The sequence below is a fragment of the Propithecus coquereli genome, unplaced genomic scaffold, assembly GCF_000956105.1.
Source record: "Propithecus coquereli isolate 6110/MARCELLA unplaced genomic scaffold, Pcoq_1.0 Scaffold91, whole genome shotgun sequence".
In the NCBI taxonomy this organism is placed as follows: domain Eukaryota; kingdom Metazoa; phylum Chordata; class Mammalia; order Primates; family Indriidae; genus Propithecus; species Propithecus coquereli.
In genome coordinates, this window is record NW_012155396.1 from 5,669,670 (window position 1) to 5,696,128 (window position 26,459).

General features: G+C 34.1%; 1 protein-coding gene across 1 annotated transcript in view; it reads right to left on the minus strand.

The window, feature by feature from the left end:
- The window catches only part of COPG2 (coatomer protein complex, subunit gamma 2), a 112,852-nt gene that overhangs the window by 45,436 nt on the left and 40,957 nt on the right, over positions 1 to 26,459 (minus strand). Inside the window, exons 6-9 of the mRNA XM_012664741.1 lie at positions 23,498 to 23,573; positions 21,786 to 21,878; positions 20,742 to 20,828; positions 19,490 to 19,647 (exon numbers count right to left, since the gene is read on the minus strand). Coding sequence (XP_012520195.1) covers positions 19,490 to 19,647; positions 20,742 to 20,828; positions 21,786 to 21,878; positions 23,498 to 23,573 — 414 coding nt within the window. The remainder of the gene's footprint in view (positions 1 to 19,489; positions 19,648 to 20,741; positions 20,829 to 21,785; positions 21,879 to 23,497; positions 23,574 to 26,459) is intronic.

Here is a 26,459-nt window from a genome sequence, read left to right on the forward strand (position 1 = left end):
AAACATTAATCTATGCACCAAGAGTCTCAGAAAATCTCAAGCAGAATAAATACAAAAAGATCCACCATAGACACACCACAGTCAAACTGTTCAAAGTACAGATAAAGAGAAAATCTTGACAGCAGCAAGATAAAAACTACTCATTATACTGTACAGGGAAAAATCAATACGATTAATGGCTGACTTCTCATCCGAAACAATGGAAGACAGAGAGTAAAATACCATATTAAAAGTGCTAAAATGAAAAGACAAGAATTCTATGTCTAGCAAAACTATCCTCCAAAACCGAAGGCTAAAACAGACAATCTCAGATAAACAAACACTGAGAGAATTCACTGCTAACAGATTTCCTTTACAAAAATACTAAAAGAATACTTTAGACTGAAAGATGGTCTCTAGACAGTGACATGAATAATCAGGGGAAAATAAACAGCACCAGAAATGGTAAATATGTAAGTTGATATAAAAGATTTTATAGATACATTTTTCTCTTTCTTAACTACTTTAAAGAAAATAAAACTGTATAAAGCAATAATTATAACATTTTATCGTTGAATTTATAACACATACACAGGTAATATACATGCCAAAATGGGAGGGAGGAGGAAATAGAACTACACTTGAACAAAGATTTTATATTTTACTGAAATTTAGTATTAATCTGAAGTAGATTATGATAAATTAAAATATATATCATAATCCCTAGAGCAACTAAGAAAAAACTTTTTTAAAAAAGTTAAAATATTTTTAAAAATAATTTTTATGTCAAAATATTAAGGGGGTACAAGTGTTTTTGTAACATGGATGAACTATAGAATGCTGAAGTCAGGGCTTTTAGCGTGACTGTCACCAGAACAGTGTACGTTGTACCCGATATGTAAATTTTTATCCCTCACTCCTCCCAACCTCCCCGCTTCTTAATTTCCAATGTCCTTTACACCACTTCATGACTGTGCATACCCATCATTTGGCTCCCACTTATTGGTGAGAATATGAGGTGTTTTTTTTTTTTCATTCCTGAAATACTTCACTTAGGATAAGGTTCTCCAGTTCCATCAAGGTTGCTGCAAATGACATTATTTCATTCCTTTTTATGGCTGAGTATACACCACATATTCTTTATCTACTCATCAACTGATGGGCACTTAGGTAGATTTTATATCTTTGCAACTGTGAATTACACTGTGATAAACATTTGGGTACAGGTGTCTTTTTGGTCTTTTTGATATAATGACTTCTTTTCCTTTGGATAGATACCCAATAGTGGGATTGCTAGATCAAAAAGTTAAAATACTGACAGAGGTATTAGAATGATACATTAAAAATATTTATTTAACACAAAAGAAAGAAATCAAAGGGGAAGAGAGGAACAAAAAAGATGAGAGACTTACACAGAATAAATAGCAAAATTCCAAAAGTAAACCAACAATATCAATAATTATATTAAATGTGAATGGTCTAAACATCCCAACCAAAAGACAGAAATTGTTATACAGGATAAAAAAAAAAAAAGCAAGATCCAACTACATGCTGTCTAAAAGTGACACACTTTAGATTCAAAGACATAAATAGGATGAAATTTAAAAGGTGGGACAAGATGGGTTGAGCATGATGGCTCACGTGTGTAATCCCAGCATTTGGGAGGCTGAGGCAGGAGGATTGGTTGAGGCCAGGAGTTCAAGAGCAGCCTGGGCAACACAGTGAGACCCTTTCTCTACAAAAAAAATAAATAAAATAAAAATATTAGCCAGGCATGCTGGCACATGCCTGAAGTCCTAGCTACTGGGGAGGCTGAGGCAGCAGGATTATTTGAGCCCAGGAGTTCAAAGTTACAGTTAGCTATGCTCGTGGCACCGTACTCCGTCCTGGGTGACAGAGCAAGACCCTGTCTCTTAAAAAAAGAAAAAAGAAAAAAGAAAGAAAAAAAAAGATGAGAAAAGATATGCCATGCAAGCAGTAATGATAAAAGATCAGGAATGGCTATATTAATAGCAGACAAAATAGAATTTAAGATAAAAATATTATACAACATAAGAGAGACATTTCATAATGATAAAGAGGTCAAAACCTCAGAAAAATATAACAATGATAAACATATACCCACTTAACAACAGAACCACAAAATACATGAAGCAAAACTTGACAAAGAAGAAAGGAGAAATAGATCATTTAATAATAATAGTTGGAGATGTCTATAGCCACCCAATAATTGATACAACTAGACAGAAAATTATCAAGGAGACAGAAGACTTGAACAACATGATCAACCAACTCAGTCACGCCGATTATGTACAACATTTAACCCAATGACTGTAAAATACACATTCTTTTCCAGTACATATGAACCATTTCCAAGGACAGATTGAGTGCTAAATCATAAAACAAATCTCAACACATTATAAATGATAGAAATCATACAAAGCATGGTCTCCAACCACAAATGAATTAAATTATAAATCAACAGCAGAAATCAGAGAAATCCTTAAATAAATCAAATGAGAAATAAGAAAATATTTGAAACTGAATGAAAATGAAAACACAACAAATTAAAATTTATGGGATTCAGCTAAAACAGTGCTTGGAGGGAAATTTATAACTTTAAAAACTTATATCAGTAAACAAAAAAGGTCTCCAATAACCTAAGCTTGCACGTTAAGAAATTAGGAAAAGAAGGCCAGGTGCGGTGGCCCACGCCTGTAATCCTAGCTTTCTGGGAGGCCGAGGCAGGCGGATTGTTTGAGCTCAGGAGTTCGAAACCAGCCTGAGCAAGAGCGAGACCCCGTCTCTACTAAAACTTAGAAAGAAATTAATTGGACAACTAAAAATATATAGAAAAAATTAGCCGGGCATGGTGGTGCATGCCTGTAGTCCCAGTTACTCGGGAGGCTAAGGCAGGAGGATCGCTTGAGCCCAGGAGTTTGAGGTTGCTGTGAGCTAGGCTGACGTCACGGCACTCACTCTAGCTCGGGCAACAAAGTGAGACTCTGTCTCAAAAAAAAAAAAGAAATTAGGAAAAGAAGAATAAACTAGCCCACAACAAGCAGAAGAAAGGAAATAACAAAGATTAGATCTAGTAAAGATTAATTAGTTAATGGACTAGAATACAGAAAAATAATAGGGGGGAAAAAAATCAGTGCAACCCAAAGTTGGTTCTTTGAAAAGATCAACAAAATTTACAAACCTTTAGCTAGACTAACCAAACAAAGAAGAGAGACACAAATTACCAAAATCAGAAATGAAAAAGAGGACACATCACTACTGACCCTAAAGAAATTAAAAGGATGAGAAAATATTATGAACAACTATATGTCAACAAATTAGATAATTTATATGAAATGGAGAAATTACTGGAAATATCAAACTATTAAAAGTGACTCAAGAAGACATAGAAAATCTAAATAATTTCTAATGAGTTAGTTATTAAAAATCATCCCTCAAAGAAAAGCACAGATCTAGATGGCCTCACTGGTTAATTTTATCAAATATTTAAAGGAATAATACAAATCCTTCATAAACTTTCAGAAAATAAATGGAAAAAGAACATTTTCTACCCAACTAATTCTATGATGCCAGTATTACTCAGGTAACAAAGCGTGACAAAAGTTTCACAAGAATAGAAAACTACGGAATAATATCTTTCCTAAAATAGACACAAAAATCCTTAAGAGTATCTGCAAACTGAATCCAGTAATTTATAAACAGAATTACACATCATAATTGACATTGATCACAGGAATACAAAGTTGGTTTGACATCAAAAAATCAATTCATGTTCTATACCATGTTAATAATATAAAGACAAAACCCAAATAATCATCTTAATGGATGTAGAAAAAACAATTGACAAAATCTAATACCCATTCATGATAAAAAAAAAAAAAACAAAAAATGAGGGATAGAAGAGTATGTCCTCATCTAGATAAAGAGCATCTTCAGAAACTCCAGAGCTAACATCATGCTCAATGCTTTTCCTCTAAGATCAGGGATAAGGCAAGGATGTCTGCTTTTACCACTTTCACTCAACATTGTACTGAAAAGTTCAATCCAGTGCAATAAGGCACAAAAAGAAATTAGACGCATTCATTTTGAAAAGGAAGAAGTAAAACTGTCTTGTTCTCAGGTGATATGATCCTGTATATAGAAATCCTGAGGAATACAAACACACACACCTCCACCTACACCTCTACCCCCACACACAAAGAACTAATAAATGAGCATAGCAGGGTTACAGGATACAAGATCAACATGTAAAAATTACCTGTATTTCCATATATTGGCAACAAAAATTCCAAAATGATATCAATAAAATAATTCCATTCATAATAACATAAGAATAAAGTACTTAGAAATTTAATTTAAAAAATGCCAGATTTTTATGCTGCAAACTATAAAATCTTTCTGAAAAATTAAAGGAAATAAGGAAATAGACTCTGGTCATATACTGGAAGACTCAATATTATCCAGATGGCAACTCTCAAAATGATTTGCTTAAAATAGATCTATTCCTATCAAAATGCCAGTAGGCCTTTTGTTGTAGAAATTCAAAGCTGATCCTAAAATTTACATGGATATGCAAAGGACCTAGAGTAGTCAAAACAATTTTGAATAACTTGTATTTCCCAATTTTAAAACTTACTGTAAGGCTTGAGTAACCAATATTGGTTATTCATTTGGTAATTATTTTGCAATTACTCAATTGGTGTTGGTATGATAACAGATAAACGGATCAATAACAGAACTGAGAGTTCCATTACATTCATGGCCAGCTGATTTTCAACAAAGGCAGTTCTAAGGGAAAACACCAATTTTTCACCAAATGGTGCTGGGAAAATTGGGAAATGAAATTAGACCATCACATTGCTAAACACAAAAATCTAACTTGAATTGGACTACAGACGTAGAACGTGAAAGCTAAAACTATTAAACTTCCAGAAGAAAATATTGGGGATCTTTTTGACCCTGAGTTGGGCAAAGAGTTCTTAGATGCAACACCAAAAGCACAATTTCTCAAAGGAAAAGTTGGTAAGTTGAACTTTATCAAAATTATTTTGTTAAGGATTACTGTATGTCAGTCAGGAGAGATACTGGTTTGTAGTCTTGTGAAATTTTTGTTAGGTTTTCTTATCTGGGTTATCCAAATAATCACATATTTGATAAAGAACTTGAATCTAGAATGTGTAAGGAAGTCTTCTAATTTAATAAGACAAACAACCCAATTTAAAGATCTGAATGGGCAAAAGATTTGAATGACATTCATTAAAAAAACAAAACAAAACAAGCTAATAAGCATTTGAAAAGTGGTGGTTATTTTAACCACCAGTCATTAGGGAAATGGAAATCAGAACCAGAACGAAATACCATTACACACCCACTAGAAAGGTGATAAACAAACAAACAATACCACATGTTGGTGAAGACATGGAAAACTGAAATTCTCCCACACCTAATGTAAAGTGGCGTGGTTACTTTGGAAAATACTCTGGCAACTTCTACCATATGACCCATTATTCCATTTATAGGAATCTTCCCAATAGAATGGAAAGGTATATGTATACACAAAGATTTATATGAATGTTCATAGCAGCATTATTCATAATAGACAGAAATGGAAACAGCCTAAGTGCCAATCAATTGATGGAACAGATAAACAAAATTTGGTGTATTGTTACCATGTAATATTATTCAGTCACAAAAAGGAATGAAGTACTGATGAATGCTGCAACATTATGCTAAGTGAAAGAGCATAAAGTTAAAGAAGTGAAAAAATGCATAAATATGGTTCTATTTATAAGAAATGTCTAGATAGGCAAATTTATGGAGGCGAAAGGCAGCTCAACGGTTGCACAGGGCTGTGGGTAGCAGTGGGGATTAATGGCAAATGAGCATAAGGAACTGTCTGAGGGTGATAGAATATGCTAAAACTAGATTGCAGTAATGGTTGCACCACTCTATAAACTTACTGAAAGTCAAATAACTGTACACTTCCATAAGTGGATTTTATCATCTGTAAATTATACCTCGATAAAGCTGTTAATAGAGTATCTATCACTAATATCATATTAGTTGATTAAAATTTTAAATATTGAGGTCTTTTTAGTTATGTATTAATAATGCTGAACAGGAAGCCCAGATCTAAGTAAAAATATTCATTTTCACTTGCTAAAAGTTGTCAACAATTAAAAGAAACGAACTACTTTAAATTGATAAAAAACTGATAATCTGAAGTTGATAAACTAAGATAATGTATCATTTTAAGTATTTACAGTATTCTCTGTGTGGTTCTTTTCCTTCCTTTCCATAAGTGGCACCAAAGGTAACTTCTTTCAATTCCATCAACTAACTGTGATTGATTCCAATCAATCAACTGTGCTATTAACCAGAGTTATTAACCATACACTCTCACATAATAGTACTACAAAATTCTTGCATTTTAATAGTTTATACATTAAATATAATTCCTATACTTTAATATTATTGTCACAAATTCTACTATATTAAAAAATACTATTTAACAAACAGAAGGCCAGACCCTCAATAGTCCTAAAATCCTTTCCAATATTCAGTTGGATATTGTTGCTATAAAAATCATTCTGCTAACATTAAATGAAAAAGAAAACATTAATACCTGTTTTTAAATAAAAATTTTAATTGCACAGTAGTATTTCCCTTAAACATTTTTAATTTAAGTTCACCTTTTAAAATTCAGAACATGGAGACAGTCCTTTTTGACAGTCATCCCCAATGCAGTCCCCTCTTCCTTCCTCTCCCCAAAGACAACTACTGTAATGAAAATTTATTTATCTTTCTAGATATTTTAAAAAAATCTTTATACACACATATACACACAGGAAGAATCTATATTCAGTGTGTAGTTGTTTTTCTTTTATAGAAATGGTGTTAGGCTGTATATTTATTTCACCTTGCTTTTTCATGAAGCAGTATTTTAAGGATAGAGCCATATAATTAATATGAGATATAATTAATTCTTGATTAAATGTTTTATAATATCCCATAATATAATTAAGTTTTTTGTCCAATCTTTTATTGCATAGATGTTGAGGATATCTCTCAATAATCTGATATTATAAATAATACTGGAATTGACATCTTTATATATTTTCCTTGTAAACATATATAAGTGTTTCTTTGTGGGCAGATACTTAGAAGAGAAACTGCTAGATCACAGGCAATGCACATGTTTGCTTTTTAAAAGACACTGCCAAATTACCTTCCAAAGTATCTGTACCAATTTATACTCTCAGCAATATAGTACGAGAATACCCACATTCTAGCCAACATTTGATACTATGAAATATTTAAAATGCTGCCCATCTGATAGATGAAAAAATGGTATCTTGTTTTAATTTGCATTTCTCCAATCAATACTGAGGTGGTGCTTCTTTTATATGTTTATTGACAAATGCATTTCCTCTTCTGGAACTGTCTTTTATTAACCTTTGCCAAATTTTTCTATCAGGATCTCTTTTTTTCCCGTTGTTGAAGTTCTTTATATATTTGGATACTAGCCCTCCATCAGTAGCAAATGTATGTGTAACAAATATTTTCTCCCAGTCCATTTCTTTGTAACTTCACGTATGTTTATTACAAAAGATGTTAAATTTCTGTTGTGGTAAAATGTATCAATATTTTCCATTATTTTTGCCTACCAAATATTATAAAATATTTTTCTTATGTTTTAGCTTTAATTGGTCGAAATTTCGGGGTTCTATGTTTATTTAAGCGTTCAATCCATCTATAATTTCCCAAGGTGCTACAACATTGGAAATTAGTATGGACAGATTAAAATTAAGCAACATTAATAGATCAAAGGAGAAAAATCATATGATCATCTCCATAAATGCTGCAAAAGCATCTGACGAAATTAAAAATCTATTCATCATAAAAATTGAATAAACTAGGAATAAAAAAAACTTCCTTAATTTGATGAAGGATATTTGTTTAAAATCTCATAGAGCACACATCATATTTAATGGTAAAACACTGACAATTATTACTTTTGAGGTCAGAAATAAGATCAAGATGCCACTGCTGTACAACATTGTGCTGGAACTCCCAGTCAGTACAACAATAGAGGGAAAAAAGGTATAGGTGAAAAAAATCAACACTGGCATTTTTAAATGCTATCTATAATAATATATATGGAAAAATCAAAAAGAATTGACAAAGAAATTATGAGAATTAGCAAGTGAGTTTAACAAGTGAGAGTTAAGGGTCATTTTGTCCAAAACTGATCTGCTGGCCCCTTAGAAAAGCAGTTGGCTTCCTATTAATCTCCATAACAACTGGACTCGACCAAATGTGTAAGGCAATCAATTCTGGTCATCCACGAAGCCTGGACTCCAGCTCCTTCCCAACACGCTAAGGGAGAGGCTGGTACTTCCCCAACCATGAACGCTGACAGAGATTCCTGCTACTTGCAAACCATATCGTACACTTGCAAGATTTGGATCTCAGCCCCTGATTATTCCAGAGAGGGACTACTTACCCTCAAAATTTATGTTAGGCTGTCAAAATTGGGCTGAAACCAAAATTATGCCACCTTATATTGCTTTTGCATCCTACCCCTGATCATAACAGTGAGTAGTTGGAGCTTTTGTACTTAATGCAGTTTAAAAACCAAAAGCCCAATGATCATAAGCCCTATCTTAGGATGTGAAGTGCCCTGCTAGACTTCTCGACACTGACCTGTAAAGAATGATAAAGAGGGGAAAAAACAGTGCACGTGGTATTACTCCAGTCTCTCTGAGTTTCCCCCGGTGAATGTTACTCCAGTAGGCTTTGTGTGAGTTCTGCTTGGCCATCGTGCTTAGTTACATAAAAGTTGTCACAGTAAACTGGGCATCAAGTCAGGTTTCTACTATGGGTTTCTGGAAGTAAACCAAAGAATTGGAGGTAAAAGACTCATTCTGGCATTTTGTCAGCATGCTCAGTCACTGGGATGTCTGATCACTAACCGTCTATGGGAAATAACTCTAAAATCCCAATGAATGAAACATCTGGTGGATAAGAGTGCTCAGGTTAGAACTCCTTGGTTGTTACTGCCTGCCTTGGTGGGAGTCTCCCAGGAAGGGGCAAACTCCATTGAAGGGAAGGCTAAGCAATTTCTGATGAAATTATATAAAAACACACACAGAAATAAGGATGCAAAAAGAGAGCTGGGGAATACTTTTACAGAAGAATAAAGGAGGAAGATTTTCTCTAGCATATAGCTACACTAATATAAAACTATTATAGTAACGCAGTGTGCTGCTGGTACATGCATAGAAATGCAAAGCAGTATAGAGTAGGAGTCCGGAAATAGACCAATGCATATAAGGACATCTGATTTATAACAAAGCTGATATTGCATAGCAGTGGGTACAGACATATGTTTCAACAATGGTGCTGAGGTAATTGGGTATTCATATGGAAAAAACGAAATTGCTACCTTATACCATATCCTAAAAAAACAATTCTAGGTAGATTAAAGACCTAAAACATGAAAGTTGAAACTATAATGCTTATAGAAAATATTATAGAGAATGTACTTGTGAACTTAAGGTAAGAACATTATTTTTGAGCAGGACACCAAAAATATTATTTCTAAAGTAAAAGATTGATAAATTTGACCTCATTACATTTAAGAAGTTCTGTTCATCAAAAGACACCAAGAAGGGAAACAGAACAAGATAGGGTATGGAAAAAGCTATTTGCAACACACATGACCAACAAAGGACATACATTTAGAATACATAATACTCCTAAAATCAATGGGAATAAAGCAGGTAACCCAGTAAAAAACTGGGCAAAACTCAAACAGGTGTTTCAATAGAAAAGATATCCAAATGAATGGTAAACACAGAAAAGGCTGTCCAACTCATTAGTAATTACAGAATTACAAACTAAAACCACAACGATCTGACAAGGATGCCAAGACAACTCAATGGAGAACAAATAGTCTTTCATGAAATAGTGCTGAGATAACTGGACATCCACATGCAAAGAGTGAAGTTGAACCCCTACCCCATACCATACACGAAAATGATCTCAAAATGGATTAAAGACCTAAATATAAAAGACAAAACTATAATATAAACCTCTTTCTTAGGTATAGTACCAAAAGCACAAGCAAAGAAAACAAAGATAAATTAGACTTTATCAAAATTAAAAACTTCTGTGCTTCAAAGAACACTATCAAAAAAGTGAGAAGACAAGCCCAAGAATATGAGGAAATATTTACAAACTGTACATCTGATAAGGGTCTAGTGTCCAAAATATATAAAGAACTATTACAATTCAACAATAAAGACAAATAACCTTATTTTTTAAATGAGCAAAGGTTTTGAATAAACATTTCTCCAAAGAAGATATACAAATGGCCAATAAGCACATGAAAAAGTACTCAACATCATTAGTCATTAGTGAAATGCAAATCAAAACCACAATTAGATTCACATCACCTTCTCACACCTACTAGGCGTGAGTAAAATAAAAAAGACAGACAATGGCCAGTGTTGGTGAGGATATGGAGAAATTGGAACTCTTACACACTGCTGAAAAGAATGTAAAATGGTATAGCCCCCTTGGAAAATAGTTTTGTAGTTCCTCCAAGAGTTAAACAGAGTTACATTATGACCCAGCAATTCTACTCCTATGTATGTACCCAAAGAACTGAAACATTATGTTCATATTAAAAAATTAGACATGACTTAGCAGCATTATTCATAAGAGCCCAAAGTAGATACAATTCAAATGTCCATCAACAGATGAATAGATAAATAAAATGTGGTGTATCTACACAATGTAATATTATTCAGCTATAAAAAGAATGAAGTACCAATACTTCTACAATATAGATGAACCTTGGAAACATTACACTAAGCAAAAGAAGCCACAAAACAAAGGCCACATATTGTATGATTCCATTTGTAGGAAATGTCCAGAATAGGCAAATCTACAGAGATAAAAATGGATATGTATTTTCCAGGGGTAAAAAGAAGAGGAGAATAAAGAAGGACCATTAATGGTTTAGAGATTTCTTTTTGTGGTGATGAAAATGTTCTGGAATTAGTGGTGGTGGTTACATAATTTCATGAATATACTAAAAATTACTGAACTACATACTTTAAAAAGGTGAGTTTTATGATTTCTGAGTTATATCTCAATAAAAAAATTCAAGATACCTCCTAGATTAGAAAAAAATTTTAAAGTTTGACAACATCATGTCTTGGCCTCAGAAAATCTCATGCTGCTAGTTAGAATATAAATTGGTCCGATCATTTAAAAAAGTCTGACATTACCTACAAAGAGATACACACCGAATGATCTAGCAATTTCCCTCCTAGATATATATTCTAGAAAAATGTATACTGATATATGCAGCAAAGCTATGGTAATAGTGTGGTATTAGTACAAGCATGCTGTTTATAGCAAGTTTTATTCATAATTGCCAAAACAAAAAACAACCCAAATGTCTACTTATAGAAGAATGAATAAATAAACCGGAAAATTATCAAGGAAATATAATTTAAATGAACTAGAGCTATATGCAAAAACAAAGGTGAATCTTATAACAATACTAAGTGAAAAAAACAAGACACAAAGTGCAGCATGATTCTATTGACAGAATGTTCAAAACAGGGCAAAACTAAACTTTACAGTTTAGGGATGCACATACGGGGGTAAAAATCTAAAGAAAAGCAGAAAAATGACTATCATGAAAACAGGGCAGTGGTCTCTTCAGGGGGTAAATAGTTATGATCATGTAGGATACATAAAGCATTCCTGGGATACCAGAAATGTACATGTAGTCATTATACGAGTGTTCCATAGCAACTAGATATAATGTACATAACTGTAAGTTTTATGGATTTTTCTATATGTACATTATATTTTTCAACTGAAAAATTTTAAAGAATATTGTATATTCTTTCCTGGATGCAGGATTCTAAATAGGAGGACGATTTTGTTATCAGTGATGTACATATCAATCAGTCTTACATTTTTATACTTGATTTGTTAGTTTCTGAGAGAGTTGTGTTAAAGTCTCCCATGAACAGAGGACTTAATTTCCTGTATTTAAGATTGTTCTTTACATATTTGAAACTATATTACTAAGTGTATACAAGTTCATTCCTATTATTTTTTAGAACATTACTTTTGTCAAAATATAAAATCCCACTTTGTCATTTTTAATGCTGTACACCCTGATTCCTATTCTGGCTTATATTAATACTGCTACACAGCATTTGTGTGTGTGTGTGTGTGTATCTAGTATATATTTTTTGATATATACTATCCCTGTCATTTTGTTTATAAGAGCCTTTTGTAAAGGCATAATATGTCTCTTGTTTTATTTTGTTTACATAATCTTTTAATAGGTGAATCCATTTATATTCATTATATTTTGTGTGCTAGCCAGCCTTTAAGATGGCCCCCCAAAAACTCCACTTTTAAAAATCCACATCCTCTATGGACATTATACCAGGGTTTGTCTGTGTGACCAAGAGAATACACCTGCAGTGATGGCATTCCACTTTCAAGATTAGGTTATAAAACTCCACAACTTCCATCAGGTTCTCTCTCTCTCTCTCTCTCTCTCAATTCACTTGCTTTGGGAGAAACCAGCTGCCATGCCGGATATTTAGGCAGCCTAAAGAAAGGATCTCAAAGTGAGAGACTGAAGCATCTGGTCAGCAGCCAAGGGGAAACTGAGACTTGCCAACAACTACATAAGTAAAATTCTACATGGATTTTCCAGACCCAGATGATTGCAGCCCTGGCCAACAACTTGACTGTAAATGGACCCTGAATCAGAACCAGACAATTAAGCCTCTCCCAGATACCTTGACTACAGCAACTGGGAGATAATGAATGTTTCTTATAAGCTGCTAAGTTTAGGACCAATTTGTCATACAGCAAGAGATAACTCATATATTTACACTCACTTCTACTCAATTTACTTTTTAGTTTCTGTTTATATGCTTCACCTTCAGTATTTTTCTCCTTACCAACTTTCAACCAAATTTTCCTTGTTCCATTCTTCCTCAACATTTTGAAAGCATTACATTCAATTTATATTCTTAATTACTAACCCATATGCTTTTCTGATGAAGTTTAATATTACTCATCACTATATTTTCTTCCTAAACAAGATCTCCCCTACACACCCATGCTTTTACTTCCATCTAATACCACCTTCTACACCATTATTTATTATGTTGCCATCCTCTGGAATTTTAGGGCTTGTTACTAATTTTAAAAAGTTAAAAAATCATTGATTTAGAATTACCAGCTTTTATCCTAATTCCATTGTTCAATATTCTCTCTTAAATTTCACTATTGCCTTCTGATTATCTATTTTTTCATGCTATAGCTAATATACGGATGATTCTTATGAAGTCATTAGTAAACTATGCTAAACCCTTATGTTCAAAAATACCGTTTACCTCACTATTGAATGATAGTTTGGCTAGGCATAGAATTCTGAGTGGCCAGTTATTTTGCCACAGCACTATGAAGACCTGCTTCATGGTCTTCTTGTATCCAATATAGCTGAGAGAAATCTGAAGTAAAACTATGGGTCAAATATCTTTATTTCCAAATGACTTTTGTCCTTGATGTTAAAAAAAAAAATTCACTGTTTGAATGTGCTTGCTTGTTTATCTTTGTCCTTTGCTTTACTCAGCATTTGGTTTTTTTTCAATCTGAAGATTATATCTTTCCAAAGATCTGAGAAATTATCACTCATTTAAAAAATTAATTTTGTATTAAATTATAACAAGAATACAGAAAAGTACATGAGGTAGCTATCATGGACTGAATATTTATGTCCCCCTAAAATTCATGTGAAGCTCCAATCCCCTATGTGGCTGTATGTGGAGATGGGGCCTCTAAGAAACTAATTACGGTTAAATGAGGTCATAAAGGTAAGGCCCTGATCACATAAGACTAGCAATCTTATAAAAAGAGATACCAGAGAGGGCTGGCTGGCTTGCTTGTTTACCTCTCTCTCTCTCTCCCCCGACCCACCCCAGACACATGCACTGAAGGAAGGCATGTGAGCACACATCAAGAAGGTGGCCACCTGCAACCAAAGGGGAGAGCCCTCACCGCTAGAAACCAACCCTGCTGGCACTTTGATCTTTTCCTTTCCAGCCTGCAAAACTGGGAGAAAATAAATTACTGTTGTTTAAGCCACCCAGTCTGTGTTATTTTGTTATGGCAGTCCAATACTAACACAGTAGCCAAACTTGAAAATGATCTCCAATAAGTAATTCTTGCTTCCTGCTATTAGTTCCCACTAACATAGCTTTCTATGCAACAGAATATTGCAGAAATACTGGCATGTAGCTCTAAGACTAGATCATAAAAAATTTGTGCTCTTTTGTATCACTCGCTCTGAGGAAAGCCAGTCACAATGTTGTAAGGACACTGAAGCAATCCTATGGAAAGGTTCACATGGCAAGGAACTGAGATAGCTTGCCAACAGCCTGCATCAAGACGGCAGTGACTACCTTGGAAGCAGATTTTCCAGCCTTCAGATGACTGCAATTTTGGCCAACATCTTGACTATAACCTCATGAAAGACCCCAAACAAGAACCAACCAGCTAAGATACACCCAAACCCCTGACCCACAGAAATTGTGTAGGACAATAAATATTTATTGTCCTTTTAATCTGATAAATTTTAGAGTAATTTGTTATGCAAAAATAGATAATACAGTGTGTATAAATCATAAATGAATTATTATAAACCTAACTTGACAAGGAAAATAAATATTTCAAAACCTCTAGAAGCCCCCAATGTGCCACCTCCTAAGTCCATGCTCCTACCTCAAAGATAATCACTATACTAACTTTTAATACCATAGATCAGTTATGCCTGTTAAGTCTCAAATTAACACAAATGGAACTACACAAAATGTATTCTTTTGTGTATTTCTTCTTGGTGAGATTTATCCATGTGGTTGCATTTAACAATAATTGTTCATTTCCATTGTTGTATACTATTTGACTGTATGAATATGCCACAATTTATTTTTGATTTGAGCATTGATGAACATTTGGACTGTTTCCATTTTGGAGCTATTATGAATTATAGTACTATAAGCATCCTTGTACGGTTGACCCTTAAACAACATAGGGCTTAGGCATACCAACTTCCCATGCAGTTGAAAAGCCATGTATGCAACTTTTGACTCCCCCAAAACTTAACTACCAATAGCTTACTGTTGACCGGAAGCCTTATCAATAACATAAACAGTAGATTAACATATATTTTTGTGTTGTAAGTATATGCTGTGTTCTTATAGTAAACTAAGAGAAAAGAAAATATTATTAAGAAAAATCTCGAGGAAGGAAGAGAAAATACATTTACTATTCATTAAGTAGAAGTGGGTCATCATAAAGATCTTCATCCTCATCATCTTCACGTTGAGTAGACTGAGGAGGAGGAAGAGGAAGGGTTGGTTTTGCTGTCTCAGAGGTTGGCAGAGGTGGAAAAAAATCCACATATAAGTAGACCCATGCCATTCAAACCTGTGTTGTTCAAGGATCAACTGTATATGTCTTTTGACACACAAATGTATGCCTTTCTGTTTGGTGTTTGTAAGAAGCTGATTGGGATTTTGACTGGGGGTTTGTGGAATCCACAGGTCAACTTAAGAAGATGTAACACAGTATTGAATATTCCAGTTTAAGAACATGATATATACCTCCATTTATTCAAGTCGTACTTTAATTAATATTTTACCATTTTCTGTGTAGGTATGTATATAATTTTTGATAGATTTATTTCTAAGGATTTTATTTCAATACAATTATAAATGATACCATCTTTTCAAAATTTTATCTTAGTGATTGGTTGTTGGAATAATGAATAAAATTGATTTTGGAGATTGGCCCTCTATCCAGCAATCTTGGTAAATATATGTATCAATTCTAATAGATAATAGATTTTGTGTTTTCTGAATATATAGTCATATAGTCTGCAAATAAAGACAGTGTTGTCATTCTTTGAAATCTTTAGATATTTAATTTCTCTCCACTTAGTGCACTAAGAAGGACTTCTAGCAAAACACTCCTTAAAAAGTAGAAATAGCAGACATCCTTGTCTCTCTCATTTACAACCACAAGGAGAAAGCCTTTAATAGTTCACCAATAAGCATAAAGTTTACTGGAGATTTTTTTATACTGTTATCAGAATAACGATGTTCCCTTCTAGTCCTGGTTTGCAGAGATTTGTAATCATGAATTGCCATTAAATGCTATCAACTGCTTTTTTTGGTACCCATTAAGATATTATGATTTTTCTCCTTTATTTTTTAAATGAGGTATGTTAGTTAATTTTTGACTGTTAGATCAACCTTATACTCCTAGAACAAACCCATATCGGGAAATATTTGGTCATTGTTTCTTCACATAACTGTTTTTGCTCCATTCTCTCACCTTTCCTTCTGGATTCAAATTACATATATGTTAGGCCACTTGATATTATCCCATAGTTCTTTGAGGCTTTCTTTATTTTCTTTAATCTGTTTTCCCTCTGTTCTTCAAATTAGTTACTTCAAGTTACTTCTTCAAGTTACTTTCTATTGCTCTATCTTCAGATGAACTAATCCTAACTCTTTCTCTCTTTCAACTGCCATCTCTAATCTGCTGTTAAATTCATCCACCAAATTATCCATTTCAGTTATTGTGCTTAGAGAGGCAGAATGGCCCCGCCAAAGATGTCCATGCCTTCATCCCTGAAACTGGTGAATATGCCACACTATAACATGGCAAAGAAACTTTGCAGATATAATTAAGGTTATGCACCTGGATTATCTAGGTGAGTACAATCTAATCACATGAGCACTTAGAGATGTAGTGAAAGAGGAGGCAGAAGAAATTTGGCAGCCGGGCAAGCCAGAGAGATTCAAAATGCAAACTGAACACACCATTCCTGGCTCTGAAATGCACAGGTCAACATGCAAGGGACGGAAGAGAGGCCTTTAGCTGCTCATTGAAAGTATGAGAAGGAATGCAAGCAGCCTCTAGAGGCACAGGCAAACCGCTGGCTAAAAGCCAGCAGGGACCTAAAACCTATAACCACAAAAAAATGAGTTTGGCCAACAGTGGATTCTTTCCAAAAACCTCAGTAAGCAACAGCACCACTATTGGGCAAACACTTTCACTTTAGCCCCATGAGACCTGTGTTGGACTTCTAACCTACATATCTATGAGATAATAAATGGATGTCATTATGAGCCATTACATTTGTGGTAATTTGTTATGGCAGCAATAAAAACTAACACAGATTTTGGTACTTTAAGTGAAGTGCTACTGTAACAAATACCTAAAATTGTAGAATTGCCTTTGGAATCAGGCACTGAGTGGAAGCTGGAAGAATTCTGAGGAGCATGATGAACAAAACCTAAACTGCTTTGAAGAGAATATTACTAGAAATCTGGTCTTTCAGGGCACTGCTGGTCAGGGCTCACAAGCTACCTGTAGAAATCTTGACTTGGAGGACACCACAGTGAGGGCTCAGAAGTGGAAAACATGTTATTGTAAACTGGACAAAGGTGGATCCTCGTTATGTGTTGGCAGAGAGCTTAGTGAATTTGTGTCCTGCAGTTATTTCTAAAGCAGAACTTGTAAATGATGAAGTTGGACATTTATCTGAGGACATTTCCAAAGATGAAGGTGTGACCTGGCTTCATCGTGTTGCTTACGGTTAAATGTGAGATGACAAATTACAACTATAGACAGCAGCTTTGGCCTGTGCATGAGTTCTAGCCTGCCTGTGATCTTCCTTTCTTAACAGCCTGTCCTATGGATGGATGTTGGACTTGCTTAGCTAGCCCCCTAACTGCATACACCAATTCCTTGTAATAAACCTCTATATACTGATGTCCTCTGGGTTCTGTTTCTCTGGTTGAATACTGAATGATACAGTACTTTTAAGCTCTAGAATTTCTATTTAGTTCTTTTTTATAGTTACCATTTCCCCTGTTCACTCATAGCTGTTTTCCATTAAAGTCTTGGATAGATTTACAATAGATGCTTTAAAGACTGCTAATTTCAATGCCTGGATCACATCAGGGTCAAAGTTTCTATGGATTGCTTTTTCTCTTCACTGATGGTCACATTTTCTAAATTCTTTGTACTTCTAGTGATTTTTTACTATATGCTAAACATTGTGAACTATATATTTAAAAGACTCTAGAATTTAGGGTGTTCGTTTCTTCAGCAGGCAGCTTGGTGGGGATCCATCTGCAAACTTTGTCTCCTCCACAGTGACTTATGGTGAAAGGTGAATTCTCCATTCAGTTCCTTCAGCTTATAACTACTGATTTTTGGCAGTTTCCTACAGTCTTCTCCTGTATATGTATAGTTCAGTGGTAAGTCAATGATTTTTGCAGAGTTTAAAATTGATTTTAAGACTTACTTACCTCTTTTGTGGCTCCCTCCTTTCCAGGATTTCCATCCTAAGTTTCTTGTGTTCTGATCCCTCTGTCCAGTAAATATTGTGGCTTTCTGCTACACCCAGGAATTGTGAAATGCCCACAGGAGAATAGCCAGAAATACTCAAATTTCACCCAGTACAGCTTCCGTCTTTCAGGTATCATCTTCCCTCCACTTTTTGCCTGCTTTTCACCACTCACTAGTACTTTCAAATAGTTGTGGGTTTTCTTTGGGGATGCTTATTTTTGTATTAATGATATAATCATTATTTGCATACTACACTACCATTACTGGAAGCAGGAAGCATAATTGAATATTTTTAAATATTCCATTTTATCCCCTCAATTGACATTTAAGATCTGTATCTCTTAGGTTTTTTTTTTTTTTGGTGGTTATAATATTCATCCTAAAGAGCTTACAATATTCAACCTTATCACAGTATACCATCAAATAATACATTACTTCATAAGCAACATAAAAAAACCTTACAAATGTATAATTCTATTTTTCTCCCTCATGCCTTTTATCTACTATTGTCATATATTTTATGCCTACATATCACATAAGCACCACAATCTACTGTTATTTTTAGTGGGAATTTTAAAATACTTTAAAATACTGCTAAGGCATATTTAGTCAGGTCATATATGTCTTAGACTCTCGGAATGATTTTGGGCAAATCATTAAATGCAGAACTTCAACATTCTCTTTTATAAAAATTAAAGGGATAGACAAGATGATTCTTAATGTCCCTCCCAGCTTTCATATTATCTGTATATCCTATGACCTATGAATACTTTTTGTTCAATATCAGTTTTTTAATGTGTAATTAACAATCATAATCTATTAAGTACATATATAAGAGCATACATTAAGGTAAAAAAAAGTGTTAGTTGGAATCCATGATTTTTTTAAATTTGTAAAAATCAGACTCATCTTTAAAGTCAGCGCTGCCCAGAAAATATTCATAAAGGAAATAAACACTGAGGTATATTAACTTGCAATGGAGAATAACTCAAGTTTGGGTGAAAACACTTACCCATCTTCAGTTTCTTTTAGTAAGCGACTAGCAATTCGGATTAGCATGCAGTAGGCAAACTGTGATTTGAGACCAGATTTACTAAATTTATTCAACATCTTGGAAACAGCAAGACGATCATTCTTTCTAAGGTGATACAGGACCCCCAATGCATGGTACTAAAGAACAAGAAAAAGAATGGATCACACAGATTAGAAAAAAGATAGAACATACAAAAATAGAATCGCATGGAACTAAATTGAATATTTTTAATCAAAAGATACCCAAGTCAAATGCACACAGATAGAATACCTTTTTCACATTGAATTAAATACAGTAAAGACTGAAAGGATAGGGGTCTCTAATATACCCCCAGTAGTTGCCAATTCAGACTGGACAAATATGAAGAAGGTAACATACAATCTGAAGATGGCTCCAGCAGATTCAACACTGACTCACACATCCTCAGTACAAAGGCTTTCAGTTCCAAGTCTTTACCAGTGTTACACATCTCTCTTACTGTCTTTAAATCATCTGTGGCCACCTTAGTAGTTAAAGGATTAATCTCCTAAAGTAGGCTAAAGGAATGCCTTTAAAATGACATTTTGTATAAAAACACATTGATCAGAATTAGGAGAGTAAGAATGTTTCCTAAGGGAAAAAATTACTACTCAGTTGATTGACATCACAATGATGTGCTAACATGAGAGTTGTAAACAATGAAAGGGCATAAATAAACACCCTCTCAAATACAATAGGGTACTTTATATAAAATCACCAGTTAAGAATTTAATCCTGTTCCTCTTTATGAAGAATAACCTAATAAATACCAAAAGGGAATCTTTTTTGACAAAATGGTTTCAAAGTTTCATAAATAAAAACTGTTCCTTATTATTTTTATAACATCTATAATCAAGGCTTGTGAAACTTGGAATTGAACATCTTTTTGCATAAATTATTTTTCAAATAAAAGATTGCAATGCACTGTGACGGACCTTTACAATGAGCATCTCAATCTACTACTGAATATAAGAATCTTTTCTGAATATTCTTCAGGAGTTCATCTAGCTTCTACTAAACACTTGAAGGGCCTATGGCAGTAATCGTGATTAGTGAGATTTCTATTTGAGCATATGCACTAGTAGGCTGCTTAATACGCCAAAGAATTTGCCCTTAGTTAGTGCTTATATGGGGAATCAATATACTGCCCTAAAGTACTGGCTTAAAGAAAGCTGATCCCAAGACATAAGCTAATGTGTTTCAATGATAGTACCTGGACCATAACATTATCACTTGATGCAGCTTCTTGGGCTTCATTAATCCAGCGCTTAACCACATCATAGCTTATCTTCATCATGTGCTAAACACAGAAAAAAGAAATGAGAATAGATAATGCATGCTCACTGGAAGTTTAGAAACATGAGTTAGTTTTCCGGAAAATCACTGATAGACATTTCCCCAAAGAAAGAAAACTTTGTAGTTTTGCAGTTTATTTCACATCTCTACTCCCGGGGCAACTGATAAACCAGAAGCATTTTCTCCAATACCTCTTTGCAAAGGTGAGCTCAGAGAGGTACATAAAAGGAAGTAATGAAAGAGGAAGAAGAGGGAGGGAATGGATATTCAATAGAATGGTGCTTAAATGTTAACATTATTAAGTTTTACTTCCAGGAAACTCCCTTGGAAGAAAGAAGCAGAATACTAGTATAACCCCTGCTGTAAACAATTATATTCAAGAATCAGAAACTCTTGTGATTCAGATTCCTTAATGCGTGCTCACACTAGTTACTGATTTCAATCAAATGCAATGACTAAAGGTTTTAGAGTATAAATTTTGTTTTGATGAAAAACAAAGAAAAGCTATTACTAAAACAAAGACTACTTGCTGGGAGAAAATTCAGAAGTGGGACAGGAGACTCTGTATTAAAGGACGCATACAGACACAGGGCACCAAGGAAAGCAAAGGACAAAAAGACAAGAGGTAGAAGTGCAGATCATAAAGGAAGATTTTAAATTAAAGAGAACAACCCTCAGTTTCTTCCTTGTCCTTACCTTAACCTTACCCCCATCTTTATTATGTGTATAATATAACTTTTGGATTCCCCAAACCTTTTAAACATATGAAAACTTTATGTTTTTAACTGCCCATTTTAATTGCTCAATGCTCTTCTAGATAAAACACATTTGGATAAAGTAGTAGAGATGTATACATATTTTTAATTGTTTCATTTGCAAGAGAATCAGACTGATACTTTGTTTTTGCAACTAGAAACTGTTCCATGCATAAGAAGAACTAGGCAGGTGTTTGCTCACTTACTAAGGAAGATACCAGTGCTGAGCTGGATACACTGGAGACTTTATCCACAATGGCTTGCTTCATGTATCTTTCAATGGCTTGAAACATTGTTCCCTAATAACATTCAAAAAGAAAAAGCTGTTGAAGCAAAATATTTTCTTGTAAAACTACTACTTCAAAATAATTCACAAAAACCAGTCATATATTTGTTTCTATGCAAACATTCAGAATGCACTAAAAGGATTACCATATAATACAGTAATAATATCCCACAGGGAGAACTGAAACAACTGAGTGGAAGCTTCAAGAAAGAACATTTAAGATTGTATGTTAGGATGACTGTGCAACAATGAAATAAATGTCTCAAGTGGAGAATCCAAGTTTGAAAAAAATATACAAGAAGAGGCTGAACCTATCAGGGATGTTATAATAAAAAGAAATTTCTACATGGGACAGAGGCTGCTTTTAAAGTCTCGAAGGTATACCTCTATGTGAAGGGCATATATTATACATGGATCCTGAAGCGTCCTATAAATCAAATGTAATCGCTGATTATCTTTGGTATATAAGAAATCAAACGTGTAATATACAACTATAGCGAGCCCTTGACGTGAAGTCCTCTGGAAATAAAGTTCGTTTCAATTTTAACTGGGAAAAAGCTTAGCACTGGCAAGGTTGTGGCAGATAAATATGAGTAAACAGACTAAGATCAATGTTCAGATGAAAAGAGAGTTTTATTGCTAGCACTGGCATGGTTAAGTCTTATGCTACCAATTTAATACTCAAAATAAAAACAACCACAACAAAATAGCAAGGCAGCAAAAAATATTAAACCATTTCTATTACTCTTTCTAGAACCTAGATTTACCAGATTTTAAATTTGATCCTGCTCGACCTTTAAAACTTGAGAAGGCTGCAAATATACACATAAAATATATCCAAGCATGAATATATATCTATCAATTACCATTATTATTATTATTATTTTAGAGACAGGGTTTTGCTATGTTGCCCAGGCTGTACTTAAACTGCTGGGCTCCCGAGCAGTTGGGACTACAGGCACGTGCCACCCTGCCTGGTCTGTTACTCAATTCGCTTAGCAATACCTGGCCTGCTCTTCATTTTAGCCTTTCATACTCAAAGTTCCCAGAAAGAGACAGTCTAACATAGTATATATATGACCTCATCCCTCCAGATATAATGGACTGGGCCACAGTTAAACACCTGACTGGGCCCCAGGTAGATATAAGCTACTGACTTACTGGTGGCTAATCAGATTTTCTCTCTCAGATATTTGAAAGAAGGGGCCTGAGTCTGGTAAATAATGGATCACCACAGTAAATATCTTAGAAATCTTGCTGCTGAGTTCCTTAGACTTGCTCTGTTTCTTGCTCTGATATCTGGTTGTAAGCTTTACCTCAAATTCTGAGAGATCTGTGTCCTGTAATAAAGTTATTATCATTAAGATAAATTTGAATGAGTTTTCGTTTCCTGCAAGTAATGTACCCTGACTATAATAACAGTTCATGAGGGCAAATATAGAGACAAAATGGACTAAAATAAATAATGAAAGGAAAAGAAAAGCCTGGAGTCACAAAAGCCTTTCTGGTGGTCATGTTTCTCTTATGCTGAAGAGTCGTGAAATCAGACTAGGGAATCCTACTAAATCTACACAGCCACCTGCATATAAACACGGTGTCCCCTTTGGTAACTCAGTAAAACAAAGAACTTACATCAGTTATTCTGCAGAGAGCCCTGATGGCCGGGCCTCGGTACACATCTTCCTTTCCAGTCATGTCCTTTGTCAGACTAAGAAAAGTCAAATTAGTTAACATGAGAGCAATTAAAACCTTCTTTCCTGTGGAGTTCACCCCAAGCTAATTTCCAACTGTCCTCATAATTATCTTAATGCAGCTACTAATTCAACAAATACTAACAGAGCACATTCTTCGTATACATGCTAAAACTACTGGGTAGAAGACTATCCCAAATATTAACAATACAGTGAGTGATGAGCAAAGCAAAGTCCTTTGCCTTCATGGAACTTAAATCTTAGTAGGAAGAGAGAGAATAATCATTTTTAAAACCCTGCAATTTTACATACTAATAATTGGCATTAAAAAATAAAACAAGGCCTTAATGGTATCTGAGAACTTGAAAAAAATAAAAATAAAACAGGACAATGGTATAGAGAGCCCTAGGCTGACAACCCCCCAAATCTTAAAAACCCATCACACTAGACATAACTTCTAAAAAAAAATAACAAAAATGATTAACTCATGAGGTATCTCTCTTTCAGGCATAGCTTTCCAAAATGACAATCATCAGTGGCTTCACATCTTTCTGCTGAACTTCAAGAACAATCAGAGGAGTGTAGGCTGAGCTACAAAATTTCATACTTTAAAGGTTTTTAGCCTTTCACCCTCCCTTCTCTTGCTCTCCGTGCATTTATATTACCCCCAAACTGACCATCAATCTCTCCCCTTCCTCATCTCCTCTCGCATAACCCAGAGTCGAAAACTCTGACTCACTCCCTTAGGAAACCAAGACAAAAAAGTTGTGAATAAATGATAGCCCTTCAATTTCTTTCTTTTTCCAATTATAAAAGTAATTCATTCATTGAAATATAACAATACATTTCAAAATATTCACTAATAAATTCAGACATGCATCATTAATGAGTGCTAAAATTACTGTGTGAAAGAATGTTGGGGAAACAGATATTCCTCAACAGTCTCCCAGTAAAATATTCCGTTAATTTTACTGAAACTAGTATGGCAGGAATCCATATTGTTGTTTTTTTCCCAGATGGTAGCCATTATCTTAACTTAATGGTTCTTTTTAAATTTTTGTATTGATTGAAAAATGTCACCTTTTTATATACTCAGATTTTTATACTGAAAGGAAATGTCATCTTTTATATACTAAATTCACATATAAGTACTTAATAAATATGCAAAATGAGGATGTAACTCATGAATTATTATTTATTAATATAGCATCAAAGTACAAAAGCCAAAAATCACAAAAAATGCAAATACAAACAAAATAGTATCAGCCCATGTTATAAAAAGAAGGAAAAACCTCAGTATAAAAGATATGAATAATATACTTTATAACGATTAATTAATACTTAAGAAAACTACATCTTTATAATAGAAAAGTCACCTTTACAAGCATTCATGGAACACTTACAAAGTATTCAACATTCAGGCCCTGAAAACCCCCTAATTCCAGAAAGTGTATACATAATAGTAGAGACTATATTCTTTCATTACAATGCAATCAAACTATATTTGATATATTTAGGTATTATTTGTTCTTTAACTGGGATGAGATGATATCTCATTGTAGTTGCATTTCTCTGATGACTAATGATGTTGAGCATTTTTCCACATACCTGTCGGCCACTAGTATGTGTTCTTTTGAGAAATGTCTATTCAGATCCTTTGCCCATATTTTAACTGGATTGATTTTTTTCCTGCTGAGTTGTTGGAGCTCCTGATATATTCTTGTTATTAATACCTTGTCAGGTGGGTAGTTTACAAATATTTTCTCCCATTCTGTGGGTTGTCTCTTCACTTGGTTGATTGTTTCCCTTGCTGTGTAGAAGCTTTTCAGCTTGACATCGTCCTATTTGTACAATTTTGCTTTGGTTGCCTATGCTTTGGGGGCATTATTCAAGAAGTTCTTGCCCAGACCAATGTCTTGAAGCATTTTCCCAATGTTTTCTTTTAGTAGTTTCATAGTTTCAGGTCTCAGATTTAAGTCTTTAATCCATTTTGATTTGACTTTTGTATATGGCAAGAGATAAGGATCTGGTTTGATTCTTCTGCATATGGATGTCCAGTTTTCCCAGCACCGTTTATCGAAGAGACTGATCTTTTCCCACTGTATGTTCTTGGTACCTTTGTTAAAGATAAGTTCACTAGAGATGTGTGGATTTATTTCTGGGTTCTCTACTCTGTTCCATTGCTCTATATATGTGTTTTTATGCCAGTACCATGCTGTTTTAGTTACTACAGCTCTGTAGTGTAATCTGAAGGCAGGTAATGTGACTCCTCCAGTTTTGCTCCATTTGCTCAAGATGGCTTTGGCTATTTTGGGTCTTTTGTGGTTCCATACAAATTTTAGAATTATTTTTTCTATTCCTGGGAAAAATGCCAGTGGTATTTTAATGGGGATTGCATCAAATCTGTAGAGTGCTCTGAAGCATGGACATTTTAACAATATTGATGGTTCCAATCCATGGGCATGGAGTATCTTTTCATTTTTTTGTGTTCTGTTCTATTTCTTTCATTAATGTTTTTAGTTTTAATCACAGAGATCTAGAACTTCTTTGGTTTAGTTTATTCCTAGGTATTTCATTTTATTTGTAGCTCTCATAAATGGTATTACTTTCTTGACTTCTTTTTCAGATTGTTTACTGTTGGCATATAGAAATGCTACTGATTTTTGTATGCTAATTTTGTATCCTGCAACTTCACTGAATTTATCAGTTTTAATAGTTTTTTCATGGAGTCTTTAGGTTTCCCTAAACATAAGATCATATCTTCTGTGAACAAGGCTACTTCGACTTATTTCCAATTTGGATGCACTTTATTTCTTTCATTAATGTTTTTAGTTTTAATCACAGAGATCTAGAACTTCTTTGGTTTAGTTTATTCCTAGGTATTTCATTTTATTTGTAGCTCT